The following is a 21750-nucleotide window of genomic DNA, read 5'->3' on the forward strand; positions in this document are numbered from 1 at the left end:
ATTCAGCTGTGTCAACTTTGTTCAGTTGCTGTAAAACTTTAATCACTTACAGAAAATTTCCATTTGCTTAAATTGAGTGTAATAGTAAAGAAAAGTTACCCTAAATCTCTTAAAATTAGTCAATTTGAGTAAATGTGGACACCTATTAGAAAAAAACTTGGACATTGTTGTTGTTTGACAATTTTCCAAAGTCAGGACTGAAGTATACTTGGCCCATACTCAACAATTTTACAAATTACCATGATATTAAGGTGTCCAGTTATTTCATGAGCCAGGGAGGCCCTCTAAGACAACCTGATTGTTTTTGTATTAAAAATTGGCCCAATGATCTTCAGGTGTGCCAATGTTTCAACCATTCTTCTCATCAGCAGAAGGAATGTCTGTGTGGTGATGGATTGATAGTTTATTTATCAATCATTAATACTTTGCAGGAGATTTAAAATTGTTTATTGTTAGATTGATCAAGTATATTGATTGATCGTACATTACAGGAGATGTGATGTCGTCAATCGAGGCTATGGAGGGTACAACACAACCTGGGGAAGAGTTTTGCTACCTGGAATCATGGGAAAAGAAATATGTAATCAAGTAGACATTGCGGCAATAGTGATATTCCTTGGCGCCAACGATTCAACGTCACCTGGTGAAGACCTCTATGTTCCTATAGAACTCTACAAAGAAAATCTCCAGGTAATGTTTAGATCCAGCAAGAAAAGTGCAAACGACTGTCATTTTTGGGCCAGCTTGAAGTTTCTTGTACTACCTTTAGAAGGTCAATTGACTCCCTGTTTTACTCAACCTGTACACCCCCAATTCCCAGTAAACAGATCCACTCTCACCCTTGACAACAATTGATTTGGAAGAACACAATGAAACGTCAAGGAGAGACTAGGGATAAATATAGTACTTACCATCACTTACAATATATTTATTAACTCACTTCATAGAGAAAATTCTTTCTATCAGTCACATGTCAAGTTATCTTACCGGTGGAGGGCACACAAGATGAATAATAATCATCTCATGTATATTAATGACTTAGCATAGACTTTAATGTACCATTCTATATTGTTGGTAAAATTTGTATTTCAGTAGCTAATTTTCATCACCTTTCTTCACCTGTCTGTCCGTTTGATTTCTATAAGTAGTAGATAAAATGATTTGAGTGTCATGAATAATGATATTGATATGCAGATTTGCAAAATGTGTCAACTTATGTAGTACCAGACTGAGTACAGTTTCAGAGCAAGAGAATCAAAACGCAGTTTACTCACAGGAATTCTAATGTTTAGTGTTTCCTTCTGTAGGCAATGGTTAATTATTTGAAAACAGTGAATGTAACTCCTGACAAAATCATTTTTGTCTCACCGCCTCCGGTCAACGAGACTGCGTTGTCAACATGCTGTAAGTGTGCTTACATCATTTTTTTATGCCATTATGTTATGTTCATAGAACAGTGCCCTCTGTAGTTCTATATACTGTATGTTTTTGTTTTGTGCTGTGTCTATTATGTTGCTATTTGGATGTACTTTGTAACTCATCACTTATCAGAGTAGATCTGTGCTGAAAGGGAGGATGATTAATTTTCATTGGAACTACTGTACCCTTGATGCTATTTTTTCAAAATCTTGTAGTTGCTAACTGTAAATTCATTAAGTGTAGTTTCATAATGAAAATAATTTGTCACAAGTGAGGTATGTCAATAAGACCAAGTACATCTTTTCTTTTGACTACCACTACTATGACTGTCAGTCATTTGTCAGGTTTTTCACCAGATTTGAAGATCCATCGTTGGTGGATTGCCAGGCTTTAACATTTACAGCAATTTTCATGCTCATTACTTAGAACAACTCACAAGACATTACCACTGCTCATTGCCTTGCAAATGCATCTTCAGTGAGTGCACCAAACCAATCAAATACCCTATTTGTGACAAGAGGTGTTGCTAGGCGATCAACTCTTTTCATGATGTGTTGCTAAGCAACCTCCTTAAAGCTAATGGCTGCAGATATAGTGCAGAGATAAGCAAAATCCTTAAGGTCCGATGTGACATCAATTTTATTGTATGAGAAAGCAAGAAAGCGAAGTGTACCGGTATTACCATCATAGTAGCCAGTCTTCAATCTTGTGTGTTCTTGTACTGGTATGTGTTACAGCCAATAACAAACAAGAAATTTGCCCATCTCTCAATTGAAGAATAATAATAGCAATAATATACTTATTTCATAAAGAGTATAAATTACTTGAAAGTTGATCAGGACAAAGTGGCAGTACCTCTGATAAAATTGTGTCAGTGTAGTGTAATTGGAAAGTAAGTTACTGTTGCAAAGTGTGGAACATTTAACATATTGAAGCATGCAGTAAAACCAACTTTCATATAAGCTGATGATTAGGGAGAGGACAGTATGCCAGATAATGTCATTTGTCATGTACCTCTGTCTATATTGTGCCGTACGTCCTGGTGATATTTACTGCAAAAGGTCAACAGTGCTATTTCAGGGTAAACCCTTTCAAAGTTGGTTTACTGCAGGTTGAAAATCATCAAATGTTATAGCTGTACTTGCCCTCTGAAAAACAAAAGTATTGAATTAACGTTTCTAGAGAGCGCTAGTCATTAAGGTTGCTTTCATTCATTATGTTCAGGTCGAGGCAAATGGAAAACAGATGAACAAGCAGCAGAATATACCCAGGTGTGCTGTGATGTTGCCAAGGACAATGGCGCAGAATGCCTCAATCTGTACAGGGCAATCCATGACGAAGAGGTGAGATTTTCACAAGAAGCCTTTTATGAAATCTCAATTGCAGGTCATTGCTAAAATTTCTGTCTCTCGCTTCCACGGTTTTGCCCAAAAACAGCTGTTATCAATGGTGAGCTTGATCCTGTTTTTGTACCTGTTTTTATAAGGCATTTTGGATGATGATTGGACACTTTGTACTGCAAATGCTATGGGGAATAGGACAAGACGTTAACAAAAACAGTAAATAAATTATCAAAAGTTACAGCTACTATCCCATTAATCCCTCTAATACACTGCAGTCCAGTGACCTACCAAACACTTGACTATTTGCATATGTGCCTTGAGTATCTATTAGGTTGTCAGGCTTTCTTTGTTGTTAATAATTTTGATGGAATTTTTCATTGAATTTTATGTATATTTTTTATTTTGTTTTGTTTTCAAACTCCTCAGAATTGGACCCAGTACATGCACAGTGATGGAGTCCATCTTTCAACAGCTGGAGGTCAGTTCCTGGAGTCTCAACTCTGGCCCATGGTTGAGAAGAAGGCAGAGGAGTTCAACACAAAGTTTCCAAGCTGGGAGGACTTTGAGAAATATGAACCACGCCCTCGGGAGATCATTTCACCCAAAATGATCAAGCAACTCACAATAGAAGACCCGGATGAGCTGGAGGAGAGCTGATGCCATTACCATGGTGATGAGAACATGCATATGCAAATTGGATCAAAAGGAGTTTATCATTAATCGCTCACCTTGTGGATTTCCATCAATTTCAATGAATAATTGATGCTGTGAAGTGAAACTTACACACATGTACAAACTTGAAAGTTAATGTTCTGTATGATTGGATTAGAACAGAGGAAAATTATTATGTGTGTAATTTTGTAAACAGAGTGAATTTTATCATGAATCTCTTGAAAATGCCACACTGCAAACCATTCTGTTTTCAGTGTGTGGTACAACAGATGAGCAATCATTTCAAATATTGCATGGTTCACATTAGTAAATCTCCATGCAAAAAAAGACTTTCTCATACCAAAAAAGAACTAAATCAATTTGAGCAAATTTACTCAGAGATTTTGTAGTTTTATTATACCGGTACTTTGGCAAACGTACATACCGGTATACCATGGTTGTTGGCCACAATTTTACTGCAAAATGATAGTCATTTTCCCAGGTCATAACTCAGTAAAATAAATACATAATGAAATCTTGGTAACCACATAAATGTTTGTATCAAACATAAGTCCTGGACAGTGCATGTATGGTGGCACCAAAAATATCCTAAGCTCAGTCCTGAGAACAGACTGGTTCAATTACTGCATTGTGGCAAACACCTTCTCTTTTTGGATCAAACCTCATATTTGAAAAAACCTCCATCAACATGCATATCTGTAGACAAAAAGTCATCATCAATGACACAGTGCCTGCTGGATCAACTATTTGACAGAACTGCTGATCTGTGTTTGGATTGTGAAATAGGTCTCGTTTTTATTTGGTGAGCAACTGACAATCAGCCATTGATTATAATTAGTTATCACAAAATCACAAAAATTGCTGAAAACCTTATACAACATGTTGTGCAAACCATGAAAAAAATCTTTCAGTGCTCAAAAGCTGCCAGCCTGGTTGCAGTTTTGCAATTGATATAAAGGTACTTAAAAAATGCACTACACAGTTTGTCCTATGTAGGGCTATAACATAACATTGATATATCATAGTTGATATATCATTGATCATATTGTAATACAATTGACATGCACATGATTTTTCAGACACATACAAGTAATGACTCCTGAAAAGAAAAAAGTAATGGCTGCCTAGCAGCCGCATTGGATCGTTTGGCAACATAAGTTAATATGTACTTATCATAGTATATCTACCTAAATTATAACAGCTTTGGTTAGGATCTGTTCAAGCTTATCTGCGCAATGGCTGTGGATGTGAAGAAATTGTAATAAGGTGTTTTCAATCGGGTTTGAACTCACAACATGCAGTAACACGATGATAACCTAGCGGTCATATTGGATCATATCACGGAAAAAGTTAAGATGCATAATTATGTTAATTATAGTACAATGTTCTTGTACCAAGTTTGAATGAAATCAGTTGAGATATTTCCCAGTATTGCTCTAGACATGTAAAACTCATCACAAAATGGCTGGCCAGTAACATTATTTGATCGTATTGCAACACAGGATGTGCATAGCTCTGTAACCTTATTTGATCTTATTGCAACACACGATGTGCATATTTGTGTCATAGTACATGGTACTTACAGGTATACAGACTCACTTTGCTGGTGTAAATGGATTTGAAAGTGAAAAAATTGTATCAAAATTGCCATCTGGCAGCTATAATGGAACATATCATGGCTCTTGATATGAAACAATTGTAAAAAAATGGCCGCCTTGCAGCCATATTGGATCATATTGTGAAACAAATTGTACATACATAAATCATAGTGTATTATCCTTGTATCAATTTGAAATACTGTGGTTCTTTGATGTCAGAGAAACAGTTTTGGACAGATGGATGGACAACTTTAGCCAAATCATAAGTCCCTTTGGACTACATCTGACGGGACAGAAGAAGTAAATGGGTATGCTGGTCCCTCTTGCTGCTGAATATCAATGATAAAATTTAATTAAAATGACACATTTCAATGAAATTATTGATAGTTTACATGAAACCATGTTTCTTCAGACTAAAGTGTGTAAACAAAATTTAGTGGAGAATCATTGATTGACCTTGACCTATGACACAAGAAACCTTGAAAACTTGTTCAGTAAACTTTAGGTACAAATTACAAGTACAAATGTGTGATATGATGTCCAATAGGATGATGGCCATGTTAGTGACTGTACAGCAGAATGTACAAGTACATATCCTTTTTTAAAGTGTTAACTGATGTACATTTTATTTTGTTCATGGAACTATTAAAGTATAGTTGCACAATTGTAATACTTCTAGAGTAGCCTGAATGCACAAATGTAAAGACATTTTTCTGTACATCAGTAAAGATATACCAACGAAAAGTTATTCAAATTGGAACATACCTATTGAGGCTGCTAGGTTTTGACCAGCCGCAAACAAAATTTCAGATGTTAACATTTCATTAGCATATTATCATCCAGACTTATTTTAGCTCCTTGATAAGGGTTTTTCCTAACCAGTTGTCTTGCTTCCTGAGATAATCCCTATGCAAGAAATACCTGGCGTTGTGATCGTAATTTTGTTTTACCCCCAGCATGGATTGGTTAAAATCTGTTGGCAGTATTTCTCTTGAAAACTTCTTAAAATAGCTTCAGTTATCATGTGAAAATCCTTGTAGATGTCTTTCTCATCGTAAACTAAACCAAAGATAAAATAATTTATAGCAACAAACATTCTCAAGGTAAATAGTTGGTAATTTAAATGTTAGCTTTTAGCTTAACAAATCCTGTATAAAGATACTAGTGCTCCTCGGTGGCATATATTCAGACACTCAAATGTTTACCTTACTTTACTTGGTATGCTGCTTGTATGGAATGTTTTGGAGTCTTGAGAAAGCGAAGGTATGAAATTAATCAGGGAATGGAGGCCACTTTGACATTTAAATATTGATACGTTTCAGGAAGTTTGTTTCTGTTGAACCAAATTGGCACAGTGAGTGACCAATGACTTCAAATCTCGATGGTAAAAGAGAATAGTTTCCAGTTTCTTTGATAACAAGTATTAGACTAAGTTTTTGAAGCAAATACTTCCTGTTCCAGTCTCTTTTGTAACATTCTGTAATCCTCATCATTTATTGATAAACTGTATTAAGCAATAAACCACACCAAGTGACAGTAGATTTTGTCCAGATCACAACATGTGTGCATGGGCGATAGCTAGTGCATATATGGAGTGAACTTGTCAAAATCTAGTGGTATACCTGTTGATAAGGTGGTTTATTGCTGTTATATCATAATATTAAATTGTAATTTAGGCACGAAACATCAAAAAGAGAACTTTTCTCCAGCTGAGGGCTTGCGCCTGTATCAACCGTGCCATCTTTCGAATATAGCATGGTTATTTTAACATCTCAGCCAATCAGATTGCAGTATTTACACCATCAATACACTGGTATGATATAATAATGAATGTAACATACCGTACTGGTATTCCTATTATGCAACAAAAACGTAATTCAGAAATGTAACACACATGCAAATAGTGGAAGTAGATCAAACAAAACTATGCATGTTAGCATCAGATTTTTTTTCCTATATTCAGGAACTTTTTGTTATATTTGTGGAAAGCTTTTTATCTTTTCATAGATTTCTTGATAGCAACATTACATTCCATGCTGTGTTTTGTCTATGATGCCTACAGACCAAAATTGTCAAGAACTGCAACTTAACAGACTTTTGTTCATTGATGTTTCTCTTTGTCCTAGGTATGTGCAATTTTCCCACATACATTACATTATCCATGTCACGTTAATTCTATGAGTAATTTATGTCCCTTTTCCCTTAGATATTAATTAAGACAGGGATTTTATCATGACATACCGTAGTTGCCCCTTATTCTTAAAATTTGACGATGCAATTTATTTTTAAATATGCTACCACATTTTACACTTTAATTTTCAAGATTTTTCAAAGATTGATATTTAAAAAGTTATCCTGTAATTATGATGATTAAATGACGTACTAGCCTTTTAATTATGTTTCTTCTCATGATTACCGATTGATACAATTTACTGTCGTGTATCACTGTTATAATTATATTTATGCACCTTTTTACATATTATAGCCAAAACAAAGTACCATGCGCCCAAGGGTTGGTGACCAATTCCCCAAAGTCAGGAGGGCAAATTGTCTCCTGTCTAGAGGTATATTGCTTGGGTTACAAATGCCTGTCTTACACAGTTATTGCTCTAAATGTGTGGTTTTATTTACAAATGACAATTATATACTTTATTTCCATTTTAGACGAAAATCTGTTCAAAAACCGAACGATTTCCATGGTCGAATGGCGCATTGATATATTTAAATCATGTTATGCGGTTTATCAATTTTTCATGCATAATTTTCTATAGACAGGTTTTCCGCTGTAGAACATGCAATTTGCGATTTGAACATTTTAAAATTCCGACGTTGTCAAGTTGAAAGTAATTCTGGTTCACTTTCAATCAAATGATCACTATGGGGCCCGCGACGTCATGGACCAATTACCATTGAATCCTATAGAGGGCGCGATTTTCGATAGCCGAGGCAAAGTGGCTTTGTGGGCCTGAGATACATGTAGTACAGTAAAATGCCCAAGAGTGCAAGTGACGCTTCTGCAGTACTAATTAACCAAGGTCCAAAAAGCCGTATACGGTCCCTAAATGGTTTTTCATACACCTCATCACACTGAGAAAATGGTTTGATAGCCCTACAATTTATTTCAACTGGCTTGAAAGGGAAAATCATAAGCGCGAATTTACCGTAACGGATGAGGACAGCTCAAGGGGAGGGTCACTTTTTATAAACCTATCTTGGGGGAGGGTCACTTTTGACAGAAGCTGATGTTATGGCCAAAACTTTGATTGTCCTTGTGATATTCCCTGAATAGGAAATCACCAACAAATTAGGAACACATAGTCCACAAGTTCCACAAGCAAAGAAGATGCAGTGGTATCCTACATTAAAGACCTTGAACAGTTAAAACTGATAAAAGACAAGCGATAAAAACATATGCAACAGGTGGAAAAGTGTATATCAATTATCAAATGTACATAAATGCAAAGATATTGTCAATTTTTTTAGTTAAAAAAATTGTGCATAGTTCTCTCATAGACTACCATGTACAGTAAATCAATTTTTCAGTGAAATTCCAAAATCAAATTTCTTGTATAACCATGGACTTGTAACCACTCTAGTCTAATCAAGAACAATAATGTAGATAATCCAGCACACATAAATGCACAGATTTATCTAATTTTGTACTGAAAAAAAATTATTCATAGTGTCATCATAGACCGCCATGCATAGTGAATCGACATTTCGGTGAAATTCCAAAATCAAATTTCTTGCATAACCATGGACTTGCAACCACTCTAGCCTAATCAAGTACAATAGTGTAAATAATCCAGCATACATAAATGCACAGATTTATCTTATTTTGTACTGAAAAAAAATTATTCATAGTTTCATCATACCGGTACACCCCCTGGCATAGTGAATTGATATTTTGGTGAAATTCTAAAATCAAATTTCTTACACAACCATAGACTTGTAACCACTGTAGTCTAATCAAGAACATTAATATCAATAATCAAGAGTATACAAATGCAAAGATTTACCTACTTTTGTGTCGGAAAAAACTATTCATAATTTCATCATAGACACCATGGATAGTGAACCAACTTTTTAGATGCAATTCAGAAATCAATTTCTTCTACACGAATGCACATTTTACTTCCCAATTCAAGCAAACTGCCTGATAGACTCCATGTATTATGATTTGATATTTTCGGATGAAGCACTAAATCAGCCACATCTTGCCTTCTTATAGTTGCACAAAATATGGTAACCCTCCCTCAAATGTATGAAATACCATATCTCTTCAAAAAATTCTTGTGTGATAAATTGCGACTGTCCCTCCAAAAACACCAGCCCTCCCCTCTGTAATTTGTCCTTAACATAACAATTGAACCAATTGTTATGTAAATTACCTGATACTGTTTCAGTTATTCCTGGGGAGAATACCACAGTGGTTGGGGGAGGGTCAAGTTTAAGAATGTCGGACAAGGGGGAGGGTCACATTTAAGAAAGGAGGATAGGGGAGGGTCACATTTTACGTACAGGTGTGCGCGAAATTCGCCCCTGTAATTACTGAATGCTCCTTAGATGACGAAACATCGAACGAATTTGTTTGCACGTCTTCACTTTGTCTCTGACTCTGTTCTTCTATGGTATTTAGTGTTGAAATGACGATTATCGTCTATGATTTGTTTTGTCAGACGTGACCCGGTGACCATGGTGACCTTTGGCATTTACGGCAATAACTCAAAAAAAAATAATTTTTCGTTTTTCATTCAATGTCGACATAGGATGCTTGGTTCGGAAAACTACGCAGGTTAAATGCATGATGTACGGGGGTTCTGAGCTTATTAAGCACCAGAGAATTGTTAGATTAAAGAGGTCAATTTCTTGTCTTGGAACCTTAAAGAGGCACTCCCACTTGGTAACATTTTTAAAACACAATTTTTTAATGCCAACGGTCGATATTTGACGTGGGGACTGCGCGCGGATTGCGAGATATCGATAAAAACATGTCATTTCCCGAGCGTATTTTTCACATCCCGAAGGTTTACGATCGTTTCTGATTTTGACCCGAAATCCCCCGAAGGTTTGTTGTTGTGCTGATTGACGATATTCTAGGGAGTCTACAATAAGTTCGAACGACACGATTAATTTACTTCCCACTGCAAAGACTTTGTATACAGCATTATCCCTTTACCTCAGGTTTAAGTTTTTAAAACTTTTCCTAAGTTTTTTTTTCGTTTTCATTATTCTAAATCAGTTGTATTATATTTTTAATCAACAGCACATAAACATCAGTTTTTACGTGTCAAATATTAGCCGCCTCCAATGAGTACATTTTGTCGTCTGCCACACAGTACGCCGCGCGCGTAGCTATGCGTCTATGCACACCATGCGGTGGCCGCTATGTATCAACCACACATAACAGTGCTAGTGACCTATGCGAATTCTTGTGGAATCATCAAAAATTGTTTTTCGTTTATACGCCAAGTCAGTAAGACTCAGCTTTCTCCCACGGGACATGACCGATCACCGACGCATACTGTGGCGTACAGCAGCGGAGTCAAGCATAGACTCATACTCAATAGCTTAGTTGACAAATGGCCCCAGTGCCGAACGTTCGATGTTCGGAAGCTGAATATGTTGTCGTCCCTGCTGATAAAGCTGCCAATAACATTGTATTTGTCTGTAAGAAGTATTATTTTGAATGTCTTATAGACGAACTTTGTGTAACTAAGACCTCAACCAACTCCACTTACAGACAATCAATGTTCAACAAATCTGAAATTTTGGCAAACCAGAAGTCATTCATGGATAATTTTAATATTACAACAAAGGATGACCATAATAAGTTGCCTAGCTTATACTGGATACCAAAGCTCCACAAAACACCTTACAAAGCTAGGTTTATCGCAGGATCTTCAAAATGTTCAACAACAGAGTTATCGAAGATACTGACTTCTGTTCTTTGTACTGTTAAACGGGGACTTCAATCATACTGTGATGTTGTCTTTTCTCGGAGTGGTATAAATCAAATGTGGATATTAAAAAATTCGAAGGAACTCTTGGAAAATTTGAAATCAAGATCTGTTTCAAAAATAACATCTATTAAAACTTTCGATTTTTCCACATTGTATACCACAATACCACATGATAAATTGAAAGAACGCTTGAAAAACATCATCAACCAAGCATTTTTTCTACAAAAACGGTTCACGCCGTTACAAATATGTGGTATTAGGGTATAATTCTACATATTTTGTTAAAAATACAACTAATGCTAAAGTGTTTTATACCGAGAAAGACATTATCAGTATGCTTGATTTCCTCATTGACAACATATTTGTTGAATTTGGAGGACACATTTTCCAACAGTGTATAGGAATTCCCATGGGCACTAACTGTGCTCCCTTACTTGCCGACTTATTTCTGTTCTCATACGAGGCAGAATTTATCCAGAACCTTATCAAGCAGAAAAAGGTCTCTGTAGCTCGTACTTTCAACCTAACATTTAGATACATAGACGATGTTATTTCATTGAATAACTCTGAATTCAGTAAATATCTCGCTATGATTTATCCTCCAGAATTGGAGACTAAAGAAACTACAGAAACGGCCTCTTCTGCTTCATATCTGGACATTTTACTTGAATTTGACTCCAATGGTCACCTTTCTACTAGGCTATATGACAAGAGAGATGATTTCAACTTTAGTATAATTAATTTTCCACACCTCATCAGTAATATTCCACTCTCACCTGCTTATGGGGTATACATTTCCCAGCTTATACGATATGCAAGAGCATGCAGTTCATATGGTGATTTTGTAGAGAGACATGGCCATCTCTCTTTCAAACTGTTAAATCAAGGTTACACCAGAGCAAGACTTGTCTCTACATTCAAACGCTTTTTTGGCAGGTATCGCAAGCTGGTAGATAAATACAATATCTCTCTTCGACAAATGATCACTGATGGCATCGGTGACATTGGGCCTTAGTTAGTGACCACTACCTATCTGACTTACAGATTGATATATGGCGGGTGCCACATGTGGGGCAGGATGCGCTTACTATTTTCGAAACACCTGACATCACTTCTTGGTCTTTTGGCCAGAGGTCCATATATCTTTCTTTCATGAATTTGACTTTGTTTGTACCGTCTATTTACTGTCTGTTCTGTGCTGTTTTGTGTCTATGTTTACAACTATTGTCTTACAAATTTTGACCTAGTGTTATTGGATTATGGATTGGTATGATTGCGATTAATTTAGGTGGGCCACCGGAATTCAAACTTTTACTTTTTTGAAGACATGTTTTTATCGATATCTCGCGATCCGTGCGCAGTCGCCACATCAAATATCGACTGTTGGCATTAAAAAAATGTGCTTTAAAAATGATACCAAGTGGGAGTGCCACTTTAAAAAGAACACGGATTGGAACTAATTTGGGATAATTGGATGGTGAAGTAATGTCATTTTAATCTGGAAATGTAATGTCAACTGCTTTTCTTTTTAAGTTAAATACTTGTTTTCATGAGTAATTTGTAATGTTGCAATATTCAACTGTATGGCACCTAACACTTTTGAGAAATTTGAAAAATATGAAAATTCAATTATCCCAAATTAGTTCCAATCGTGTTAGAGGTGTACGATCATTCTTGTAATGGCATATGGAAATTGGTAAACTGACTGTTGTTTATGTTGACATTTGCCAATAGAATTTAAGGACACGAATTTCTCGTGGCTACTGTTAAATCATACTGACAGTGTTGCAATAACATGTAACAGAACGTTTAATTTGTATATTTAAACATAAAGTTTGTCTTCTTCATATTGCATGACGTATAAGCTTACTGGTCTATAAAATGTTGCTCACATGTACATTCAGTTTTCTCAAACCTTTAACAGATGGGACAAGTACCGGTAGACACGCCATCAGCATATTGTGTGACAAATAATCTACAACAGCACCTCCGATATCACAGTTCATGCAACAGACAGACAGAATCCCATGTATAAATATTAAAGGGAGGTATGACATGATCCTCTTCGCGGCACCCCATTTACAGTGTTGAAAAAAGGAAGACATTAACGGTTTGGTAAGTACCAATAGCATATATACAAAGGGGAAGTCAATTTCAAACACTAGTACATAACGCTTTAGAAAATTCTAATAGCATATGCACAATGGATAAATATATTGACAACTAACATTCATTATCTAGTAATCTAGTTGTGCTAATGTACTGACCGGAACGACTGATTTCTGCAATCTTACGACAAAACTATTGATAAAACCAAGACCTTGTCTGTGTAATCACCGCAAGCAATAGTGTCATAGACATTTATGCCTGCTTAAAGTGCCCTCAGGCGCTACCTGGTGCTTGTTGAATAACATGGATATTTTTCTTCAATATTTCACTCAAGAGAGTAAAAGAACGGCTATTGAATTTGTAACGTACATTTTTCGTACTGCGTATAAAAGAGTGTTTGGTCTGTTTATTGCAGGGAAGTTTTTTTATACCTTTCTAAGGTGACTTTCTAAGGTGACCTTTATAAAGATAGACGGTCAGAACTTACTATCCACTCTTCGTTTTGAATAAACAGAGCATCTATCATAAATCGTGCGATAATAATGTTTCACAACATCATTCAACAACGTCACGTATATGTCATTTAATTACATCTGTTGAATAAAATCTCCAAACAATGTGCGTTTTAGGTACTAAATTTCTGCAACTTGCCATATCCAGAAATATGAAAAAAAGAAGTTAGAAACAAAATTATCAAAAATTCGCAAACACTGATTCAACAACTAACAATAAAAGCATTCAAATCAGATACGTATCTTGATTATGGTCATATATCACTAGCATACATTATCATACATTATTTGATAATAGCATAGTAAAAGCATACTCTTGCTGTACAAATTTATATATTCACAAGTACATCTTCAAAATAATGTTAATAGGAGTATAAGTGGCATAGAAAGGATTCTTACCAAAATAATTAACAAATAATGAAATACATTCCATATAAGTCATCGATAATGTCTTATTCGATAAAAGCAACCAATTAACCAAACATAACTAAATAAAGACAAGATAACGACAAAATAATGACGACATGTTCAACTAATGGCACAATAATGTTGATCTGCTTCAAATAGGAACATCAATACTAAATATTGACATAATAAAGACACAGTATAATTAGACTAGATTACTGGACAATAGCATGATAAAACAAAAAAAAAACCCAAACTTTTAAGGCTTTAAGCTAACTAATTCAAATATTCATATGTACGTGACTAACCTAACGTTCGGGAAATATATTTCAAAGCACTATCCCCAAAAGTGGTAGAGCTGACAAGAATGGTTAAAGTCTGTTCCCTAGGCTTATTCAAGATATATTAGTGCATCGCTAATACTTGACGAATCTTTTGAATGAAATGCCTGACATTCGGGTCAAATGTTCATTGTATGATTCCATAAACGCTGAGACATTCGGGTCAAATGTTCATTGTATGATTCCATAAACGCTGATACATTTTGGTTATTCCGTTTTACTCAAAAACATACACGGCCTTGTACCCTGTTACGTACACACGTCCGCTGTCATCATCTACTGCAACACCCGATGGAGCATCTAAACTACTGGCCTCATTCACACAACAGACAAATCTACCAAGCTGGTCGAATTTCTGGACCCTATTGTTCCCTGTATCACAAACATAGATGTTGTCATGTTTATCGATTGCGACACCTTCAGGCTGATTGAATTCACCAAGGTTATTTCCTTGTGATCCAAATGTAAACAATGGATTGCATTGGTCATCATAAACCTGCAAACAATGCTTACCCCTGTCAGATACAATTACATGACCTTTGGAGTCAACTGCCACACCGTAGGGTTTCAGGAGTTTTGATGTCTCTGGGAGTTCTTCATCTAATGATTTAAGGTGGGTTCCATCTTTATCAAACATTAATAACTTTTTCTTTCCTCTACTAGCAACATAAACCTTGCCCCTTAAGTCACTTACAGCAATTCCCAAAGGCTGGTCGAGTTCCTTGGTTTTACTGAAGCTTTTGATTTTGCCCTTTTTACTGAGCTTGAGCACATCATTACTATTTGCGTTTGTGAAAACAACACTGCCGTCACGTGATATGGCAATGTATTGCGGGAAAACTGACTTTGTTTCAGGAATTAAAGTCTTCCTCTCCCGCCCCTTACTATTCATTCGCAGTAATCGTTTTGCACCATCCCCTATGATCAACCTCCCTTTCGTGTCGACGGCAACCCCACGAATCATTTCGAAGTCTGCTGCCTCTACATCCGTACCCCCGCTTCCTATCACACCGACGTTCTTCCACGCTTCCTGGGCAGGGAAAGAGCATGGTGATCCTTCAACATCACAGTCGCCTAACTTAACATTTATCACGTGGTTTCCTGACCCCTCACTCTTCACTTTTAGATTAATTGTATTACGTCTACCCTTTTCCAATTCGATTTCTCTAACCTGACTATCCGGGTACTCGATAGAAGCATTTATATATCCTGGCATTAACATGTGTTGCAATTCAGTTTCCCAATTAAATTCTACGTAACCATACACATTATACCCTTCCCTTATTACACCGGCGTTCTTAATCTGTATCTTAACACAGTTAGCTTGCAAGTAATTGTGTTTTATGACGCCTAGATTATCTGCAGAGGGTCTGGGGGTTGGAACAAAGACAGGCATTTTATTGCCGCCTGAGTATTTGCATATCGCCGACGCTTCAATATCTATAGTGTATTGTTCTACTAAAGGATTGGATAACATAATCTGAGCAGGAGTGCCGTATTTCTGAAGGTCTTCGACAGTTGATATAACATTGCTGATCGTCTTTTCTTTCACTTCTGATGCCAGCAGCTCTTGCTCAATTATATATTTCTCTCTATCAAAACTATCTTTTAGGTCGCCTGAGAGCCTTTCACACTCTTTCTGAATGACGTCTGTCAGCGCATTTGCTTGGGCTCTAATCAAAGTAAGCTGTTGTTCGCACAAATTTCCGATGACTTCTAGAGTATTTTCTGAAACTTTCATACGCCTTATGTACTTTTCATGTTTAACTTTCATGCGTGCAAGGTAGCCGCTGAGTGAGCTTTGGTAATCTTTAATGCAATTGAATATGCGCATACAGTTGTGGGATCTGTGCTTCAAGTCAGAGCATGTCTCACATAGAGGCACTTTGCAAGTTTCGCAATACATGTCTAAAGCGTTTTCCTTGTGAGACTTGCACAATTCCCCGCGCTGTATCAGAGAGTCATCTTTCTCTTTAACATTTCGGACTTCTTCGATCGGGTAGACCCGATGTTCTTTTGTAATGGGTATTTCTCGATGATTATCGACGCAGTGCTCGCATATACCCTTGTCGCAGTCAACACAAACTGCGCAGGTCGGGTGAGCTTTACAGATCGAACACTGAGTGTCAGCGCCCTCGTCGTCATTTCCAACAATATCGATTAACTCGTTGAGAAGGTAATTTGGTGGGAATTTGTCCACCCCGCCCGGTTGGACATCCCAGATTTGGTTACATGACGGACAGCGAACTGTGTTTGCGTTTCTAACGTACGTACTGAGACAGTGAGCACAGAATGAATGTTGGCAGGGTAGATGTCGCGGATCTTTGTATTGTTCGAAGCAAATGCTGCATTGCAGGATGTTCTCTCTTATCATGCTTGGCCTTGAACTCGTCCTGCCCCTCACCATACCACCTGTCGCCATGGCAATCCGTTCAGATCACTTTGGTATTAAGGATGGTTAACAGCAGCACATGTCGGTGTATGTCGCCCTCTGTATCCCGCATCTAAAACGATTAAAATATTGATAAGTTTTTATGAATGAATTTTTCAGCTAGTCTTCAGCTAGTCGTCAATTATTATTCAGTCTCTATCTACTGCAGTTTGTTTCTAGAGGAACAGAGTAGCATTTTACGAATTTTTAGATGTATATTACTGGCCGTCTACATCTTCCGTACATCAATTCAACATCCGAATTCCAGCGTTGCCGGCCCCGACACGCTATAGTGACCGAAAATACCTTCATAGGATTAACCCTTGTCAATTCAAATCGGAATTTTTTACACTAATGACGTCTCTTTTTATTGAATCTATATTTATAAAATCACGATAATGTTAGTTACAAAAACCTCATTTAATTGATCATAAGATCAAAACGCAATGATAAACATCTGAAAGTTAACTATGAAGCAATGAAAATTAATATTGTTAGCAATTTGCTATATATATGAAACCACGCTAAGCATGAATTTTGACACATTTTCTGAACGACGAGCCCCCAGAATCATTAAAACAGAAACAACAGACACATAAATTAATCTATTTTCGTAAGCAGACATGGCGATTGACGTACGTACCAGTACGAGCTACACATGTTCACACTGACAGGGTTAAAAAGGGCCAAAGGTGTCAGTATTTGTACAGAATTATTATCGCCATGCCAAAGGCCGTATGATGGAGCTGTCACTGAATATCAATGTGTCATCCAATGTCAATTTAAGTCTTGACACGCACAAACATTGTCAGCACTTAAAACACTTTTCCTATTTTAGGTCAATAATTGTATATGGAACAGTGGATAGTTAAAACATATGCATGGCACGCTTGCGTCACTCACCCCCTCCTCCCCCCATACCACAGTTGTTAAGTGGGAAAATTCGATGGCGTAATGATTTGAATTTCCGCAATACGCTCGACTGCCGACATACATAGTTCTGAGTTTCAACAGTCTACTTTTTAATGACAAAGCTTATCTATTTAAAAAAAGCCAATATACCGGCAATATTATGGCACATCAAGTGGCGACACTCCGCACATTATTTCCACGAAGTACTCGAGAGCAATACAATGATCGATATCTCGAATGTATGCAAAGACATCAAATTTGGTGATACTGTCACACAACGATTCATACGAAAATGTTTTTCTGCTCATTTAGGCTGCATTCACAACACCTCGGGGGGATTGACGGGGTGACTTGAAAATGTCAAGGGTATGTTGGGGCACTTGAAAGAATTTGGGGACTTAAAGGGGACTTCGAAAACACTGTTTCTGATTGATATGATATATGTGTTGGGTTGTCAATTTTAAGCTATGATGTTTGGCTAATTTTAGGTGGTTTTGTTTTATGTTTCCACTGCAGTCAATATTTAACAACGCATACATATACACATTACAGGTATAGCAAGTTTTTGTCAGGTAAAATATTTAATAGTTTACCTGTAGACTACCATAAGAAGTGAAATAATATTTTTGGGTGAAATTCCAACATCGTATTTGTTGTCCACATCTGAACTTTGAAACACCCTATTTGAATCAAGTACATTTGTATTAATTGTAATACATTTGTATTAATTGTTAAACGCTTATAAAAGCACAGATTTAATAAGTTTAGTACTGTAAAACTATATTTATAATAAATAAATAAATAAATAAATAAATAAATAAATGATTAAATAAATAAATCTTTATTCGCCGGAAACGACAAAACATTCACAACGTTTATAGTTTTCCCATAGACTCAAATGTATAATAAATCAACAATTTTGGATGAAATTCCAAAATCAATTTCTTCTGCAAATGTGCACTTGGAACTACCCTGTGCTGAGCATATTTATGTCAATTATCTAACGTCTATATATATTCACAAGTATAGCAAGTTTTATACTGGAAAAATATTTACTGTTTTGTCATAGACTCTCAAGTATAGTGGATCAACATTTACAGTGAAATTCAAAAATCAACTTTATTGTGCACATATGCACTTGTAACCACCCTGTTTCAAGTAAGAACGTATATATCAATTATCCAACGTCTATAAATGCACAGATATTGCCAGCTTTATATTGGAAAAATATACATTTTTGTCATAGACTACCATGTGTGCACTCGTAACGACCCCATGCTAATCAAGTAAATAGGATATTAATTATCAAACGTCTATAAATGCACATATGTTGCTAGTTTTATATTAGAAAAAAAAGTTCATAGTTTTCTCATAGACTACGATGTATAGCGAATCAACATTAGCAATGAAATCAAAAATCAAATTTCTTATATTCACATGCACTTTTTACTGCCACTTCAAGCAAAGTACATTTACATGAATTATCAAACACATATAAATGTACAGATATAACTTGTTTTTATGGGACAATTTTAATAGTATGCCTAAAAGACTTGTGATTTGATATTTTTGTACGAAGCACTCCATCGGCCACGTTTTACCTTCTTGCGCAAAAATGGGGATCCTCCTTTAAAGGCATGCGTGAAATTTCATGACTGTACCATGATGCTTGCGCAGGAAAATTTCGACCCACCTGTGGATTTCAAAATCATAGTAAGTCAGAAAAGGAAGACTTGAGCGCATTGTGAGCTTGTTAGGGGCATTTGAAAAACCTCAGAACACTGCTTGCCCCCAGCCCCACCCCCACCCTGCTTCGTACCGTTTTCGGCCGCTACTCGTGACAGTGGGTTATGCCTGATTCAAATCGGTGAATTTAAAAAAAACAAAAACCTTCTTTTCCATAGCCTACTAGTTATTTTGCAGCACAGAACATGTTTTCATAGCGATCGGAGGCGTTACTATTGAGTCTGCGCAGTAGTGAGTTACTTTCTCCCTTATGTGATTTCGGGTATCGCGTACATTCCACCCATCGCGCGCGTTCACCCAATATGAAAACAGAACACAAATCATGGCGTTCACCCTACTCACACGTTCAAAATTACAAACGTGAACCAAGTGAGTCTATGTTTACTAATAATACACCCTGCAGAGACACTCTGAACTTTCCGTACCAGGAATACTGACTAATGTAGGTACTAGGTGACACCGCAATGCGTACATGCTGTGCCTGGATTTGTCGAAAGTTCTCCGCCGGTAGATGTCATAAACCGCGTATAGAAGGCAAATAACCAAGTAATAAAGAACAGGACTTCTTAATCAATTTGACACAATCCGCAGCCTGCCTGAATGTGACCGAAAAAGAACTTGTATGGTATTGGACAACTAAAAACAGCCCACTCCTTGAAGTATATGGCAAGAAATGTGTCAGCAATTAGCGGTAGTTAACGCAATTAGTATCTCCGTCAAAACATTACATCTACATTACAAAATACAATGCTTACCGGTTCGACCTATCATCCACAAATTATCGTCTGCTTGTTCGACTTCCTGGCCGTGTTCCGACACGAACTGTACCAACGAAGCCTCGGAGAGTGTTGCTAAGGTTTAGTTCCGCCTTGCTTCTCGACGCCGTATGATTTATCAGATAAAACTAAGGTCAAAGTGTCCGAGTCGAGCTTCGGCACACTTGTCGATCGCCCTGCGTGCTACGGTTGTCATTGAAAATGTTACTCGGTAAACAAAGCCTTCTGGTGCCTTATGATTTATGGACGCAGATCTGATATGATAACACTGTGTGAACTTCAGAGCTAAAAATTGAAAACGGTTTGTTTGTCATTCTGTCTCGCGCCGATCTGAGCTAGACACAGTGTCTCTGTTCGCCTACTATGAAAATGTCGCTCATTTTGTCGTAAAGTAGATTAATGTACCTCGGGGATAGATATTCGGACCCTCCAACTTATACACTCATTTGCTTGGTCTATATCACTTGCAGGGAGTCACTGTGAAGCTATGAGAGTAAAGCTTTCCAGCGGCTTAATGTTTGCGAAAATAGAAAAATTAATTTTTCTCCATAGAGTCAACACGGGGATAGCGGCCATTTGAATTTCAAGATTCAGTAAATATTTGGTAATTTGTTTCCGTAGTAACATATTTTACACGATCACCCCTTGTTTTAACTTGATTTCGACAGGGACTAATTTCAAGTTACCTTCCGAAAAGTTTGGGCAAAAGTTGAAGTCTTTCAATTTAAAAACGCAACATAGCTTAATCATGCATGAAATGACAACACTGAAATTTCAAGAGATTTCTGGCGCGAAACTTAGCGCTGTTCAATGAATTGAACCTCGCTCATGTTAATTGACTGACAAGCAGCCTTGTCGATGTGGTATTCCTGCAGATCCTGAACTCCTGAGGTAGGATCTAGGACAAGTAAAAAAAATAGTTAAAACACCATAGAAAAATCTTAATTTTAAACCTGGTTTGATATTGTTCGAGCCATCGCTATCACTAGTAAAAATGCTAACGGTGGGACAGCGACTTTTGAAACACTTTCGATTCGTTAGTTTTACTGACAGCTGAAATATTTTGCAGGTTGAGGGCTAGATGTGTTGGACTTGTCATTTCAAAACGGGACTTGCGTGAATGCTACGCAGAGGGCGCTGTTCAGCAAGCTCTATATACTTTTTTTTACCGCTTCCATGATGCAGCTTACCCACAGGGTGTTGTCTAAATGTCCGTCCCCAGGGGTGGGTAGGTGTTTCGTTGTATTGCTAATAAAGATATATTCTACCAACCTTTGGTGTTTTGGTCTTAAACTTAGCACTGCCCTTGACAATCTTGCGTTAACGTTTTATCAACATGCTGTATCTATTATCTGATGAGTTTGAGTGCCTAATTGGCCAAAGTAAGCAAGGGTAAATTACTAAGCTGTGGACGCTGTCACCAGATTATCACCGGATTAAATTTGACAAAGTCAACAACGAACGCGCCAGTAAGGTATACTTATTATGGCGCATCAAGTACGCCAAAGTATACCTTACTGGCG

At 36.9% G+C, this 21750-nt stretch overlaps 2 protein-coding genes across 2 annotated transcripts in view; one reads left to right on the top strand and one right to left on the bottom strand.

The window, feature by feature from the left end:
- Positions 1-7426, top strand: part of LOC139125044 (isoamyl acetate-hydrolyzing esterase 1 homolog) — a 54225-nt gene extending 46799 nt beyond the window's left edge. The window contains exons 3-6 of the mRNA XM_070691155.1: positions 492-690; positions 1308-1404; positions 2644-2762; positions 3189-7426. Coding sequence (XP_070547256.1) covers positions 492-690; positions 1308-1404; positions 2644-2762; positions 3189-3419 — 646 coding nt within the window. The 3' untranslated portion in view covers positions 3420-7426. The remainder of the gene's footprint in view (positions 1-491; positions 691-1307; positions 1405-2643; positions 2763-3188) is intronic.
- Positions 7427-14579: 7153 nt separating this feature from the next.
- Positions 14580-16784, bottom strand: LOC139124388 (E3 ubiquitin-protein ligase TRIM71-like). Its single transcript, XM_070690520.1, has one exon. The coding sequence runs from the start codon at positions 16782-16784 to the stop codon at positions 14580-14582; it is 2205 nt and encodes a 734-aa protein (XP_070546621.1).
- Between the last annotated feature and the right edge of the window lie 4966 nt (positions 16785-21750).

Source organism: Ptychodera flava (assembly GCF_041260155.1).
Source record: "Ptychodera flava strain L36383 chromosome 23 unlocalized genomic scaffold, AS_Pfla_20210202 Scaffold_24__1_contigs__length_23054250_pilon, whole genome shotgun sequence".
NCBI lineage: Eukaryota > Metazoa > Hemichordata > Enteropneusta > Ptychoderidae > Ptychodera > Ptychodera flava.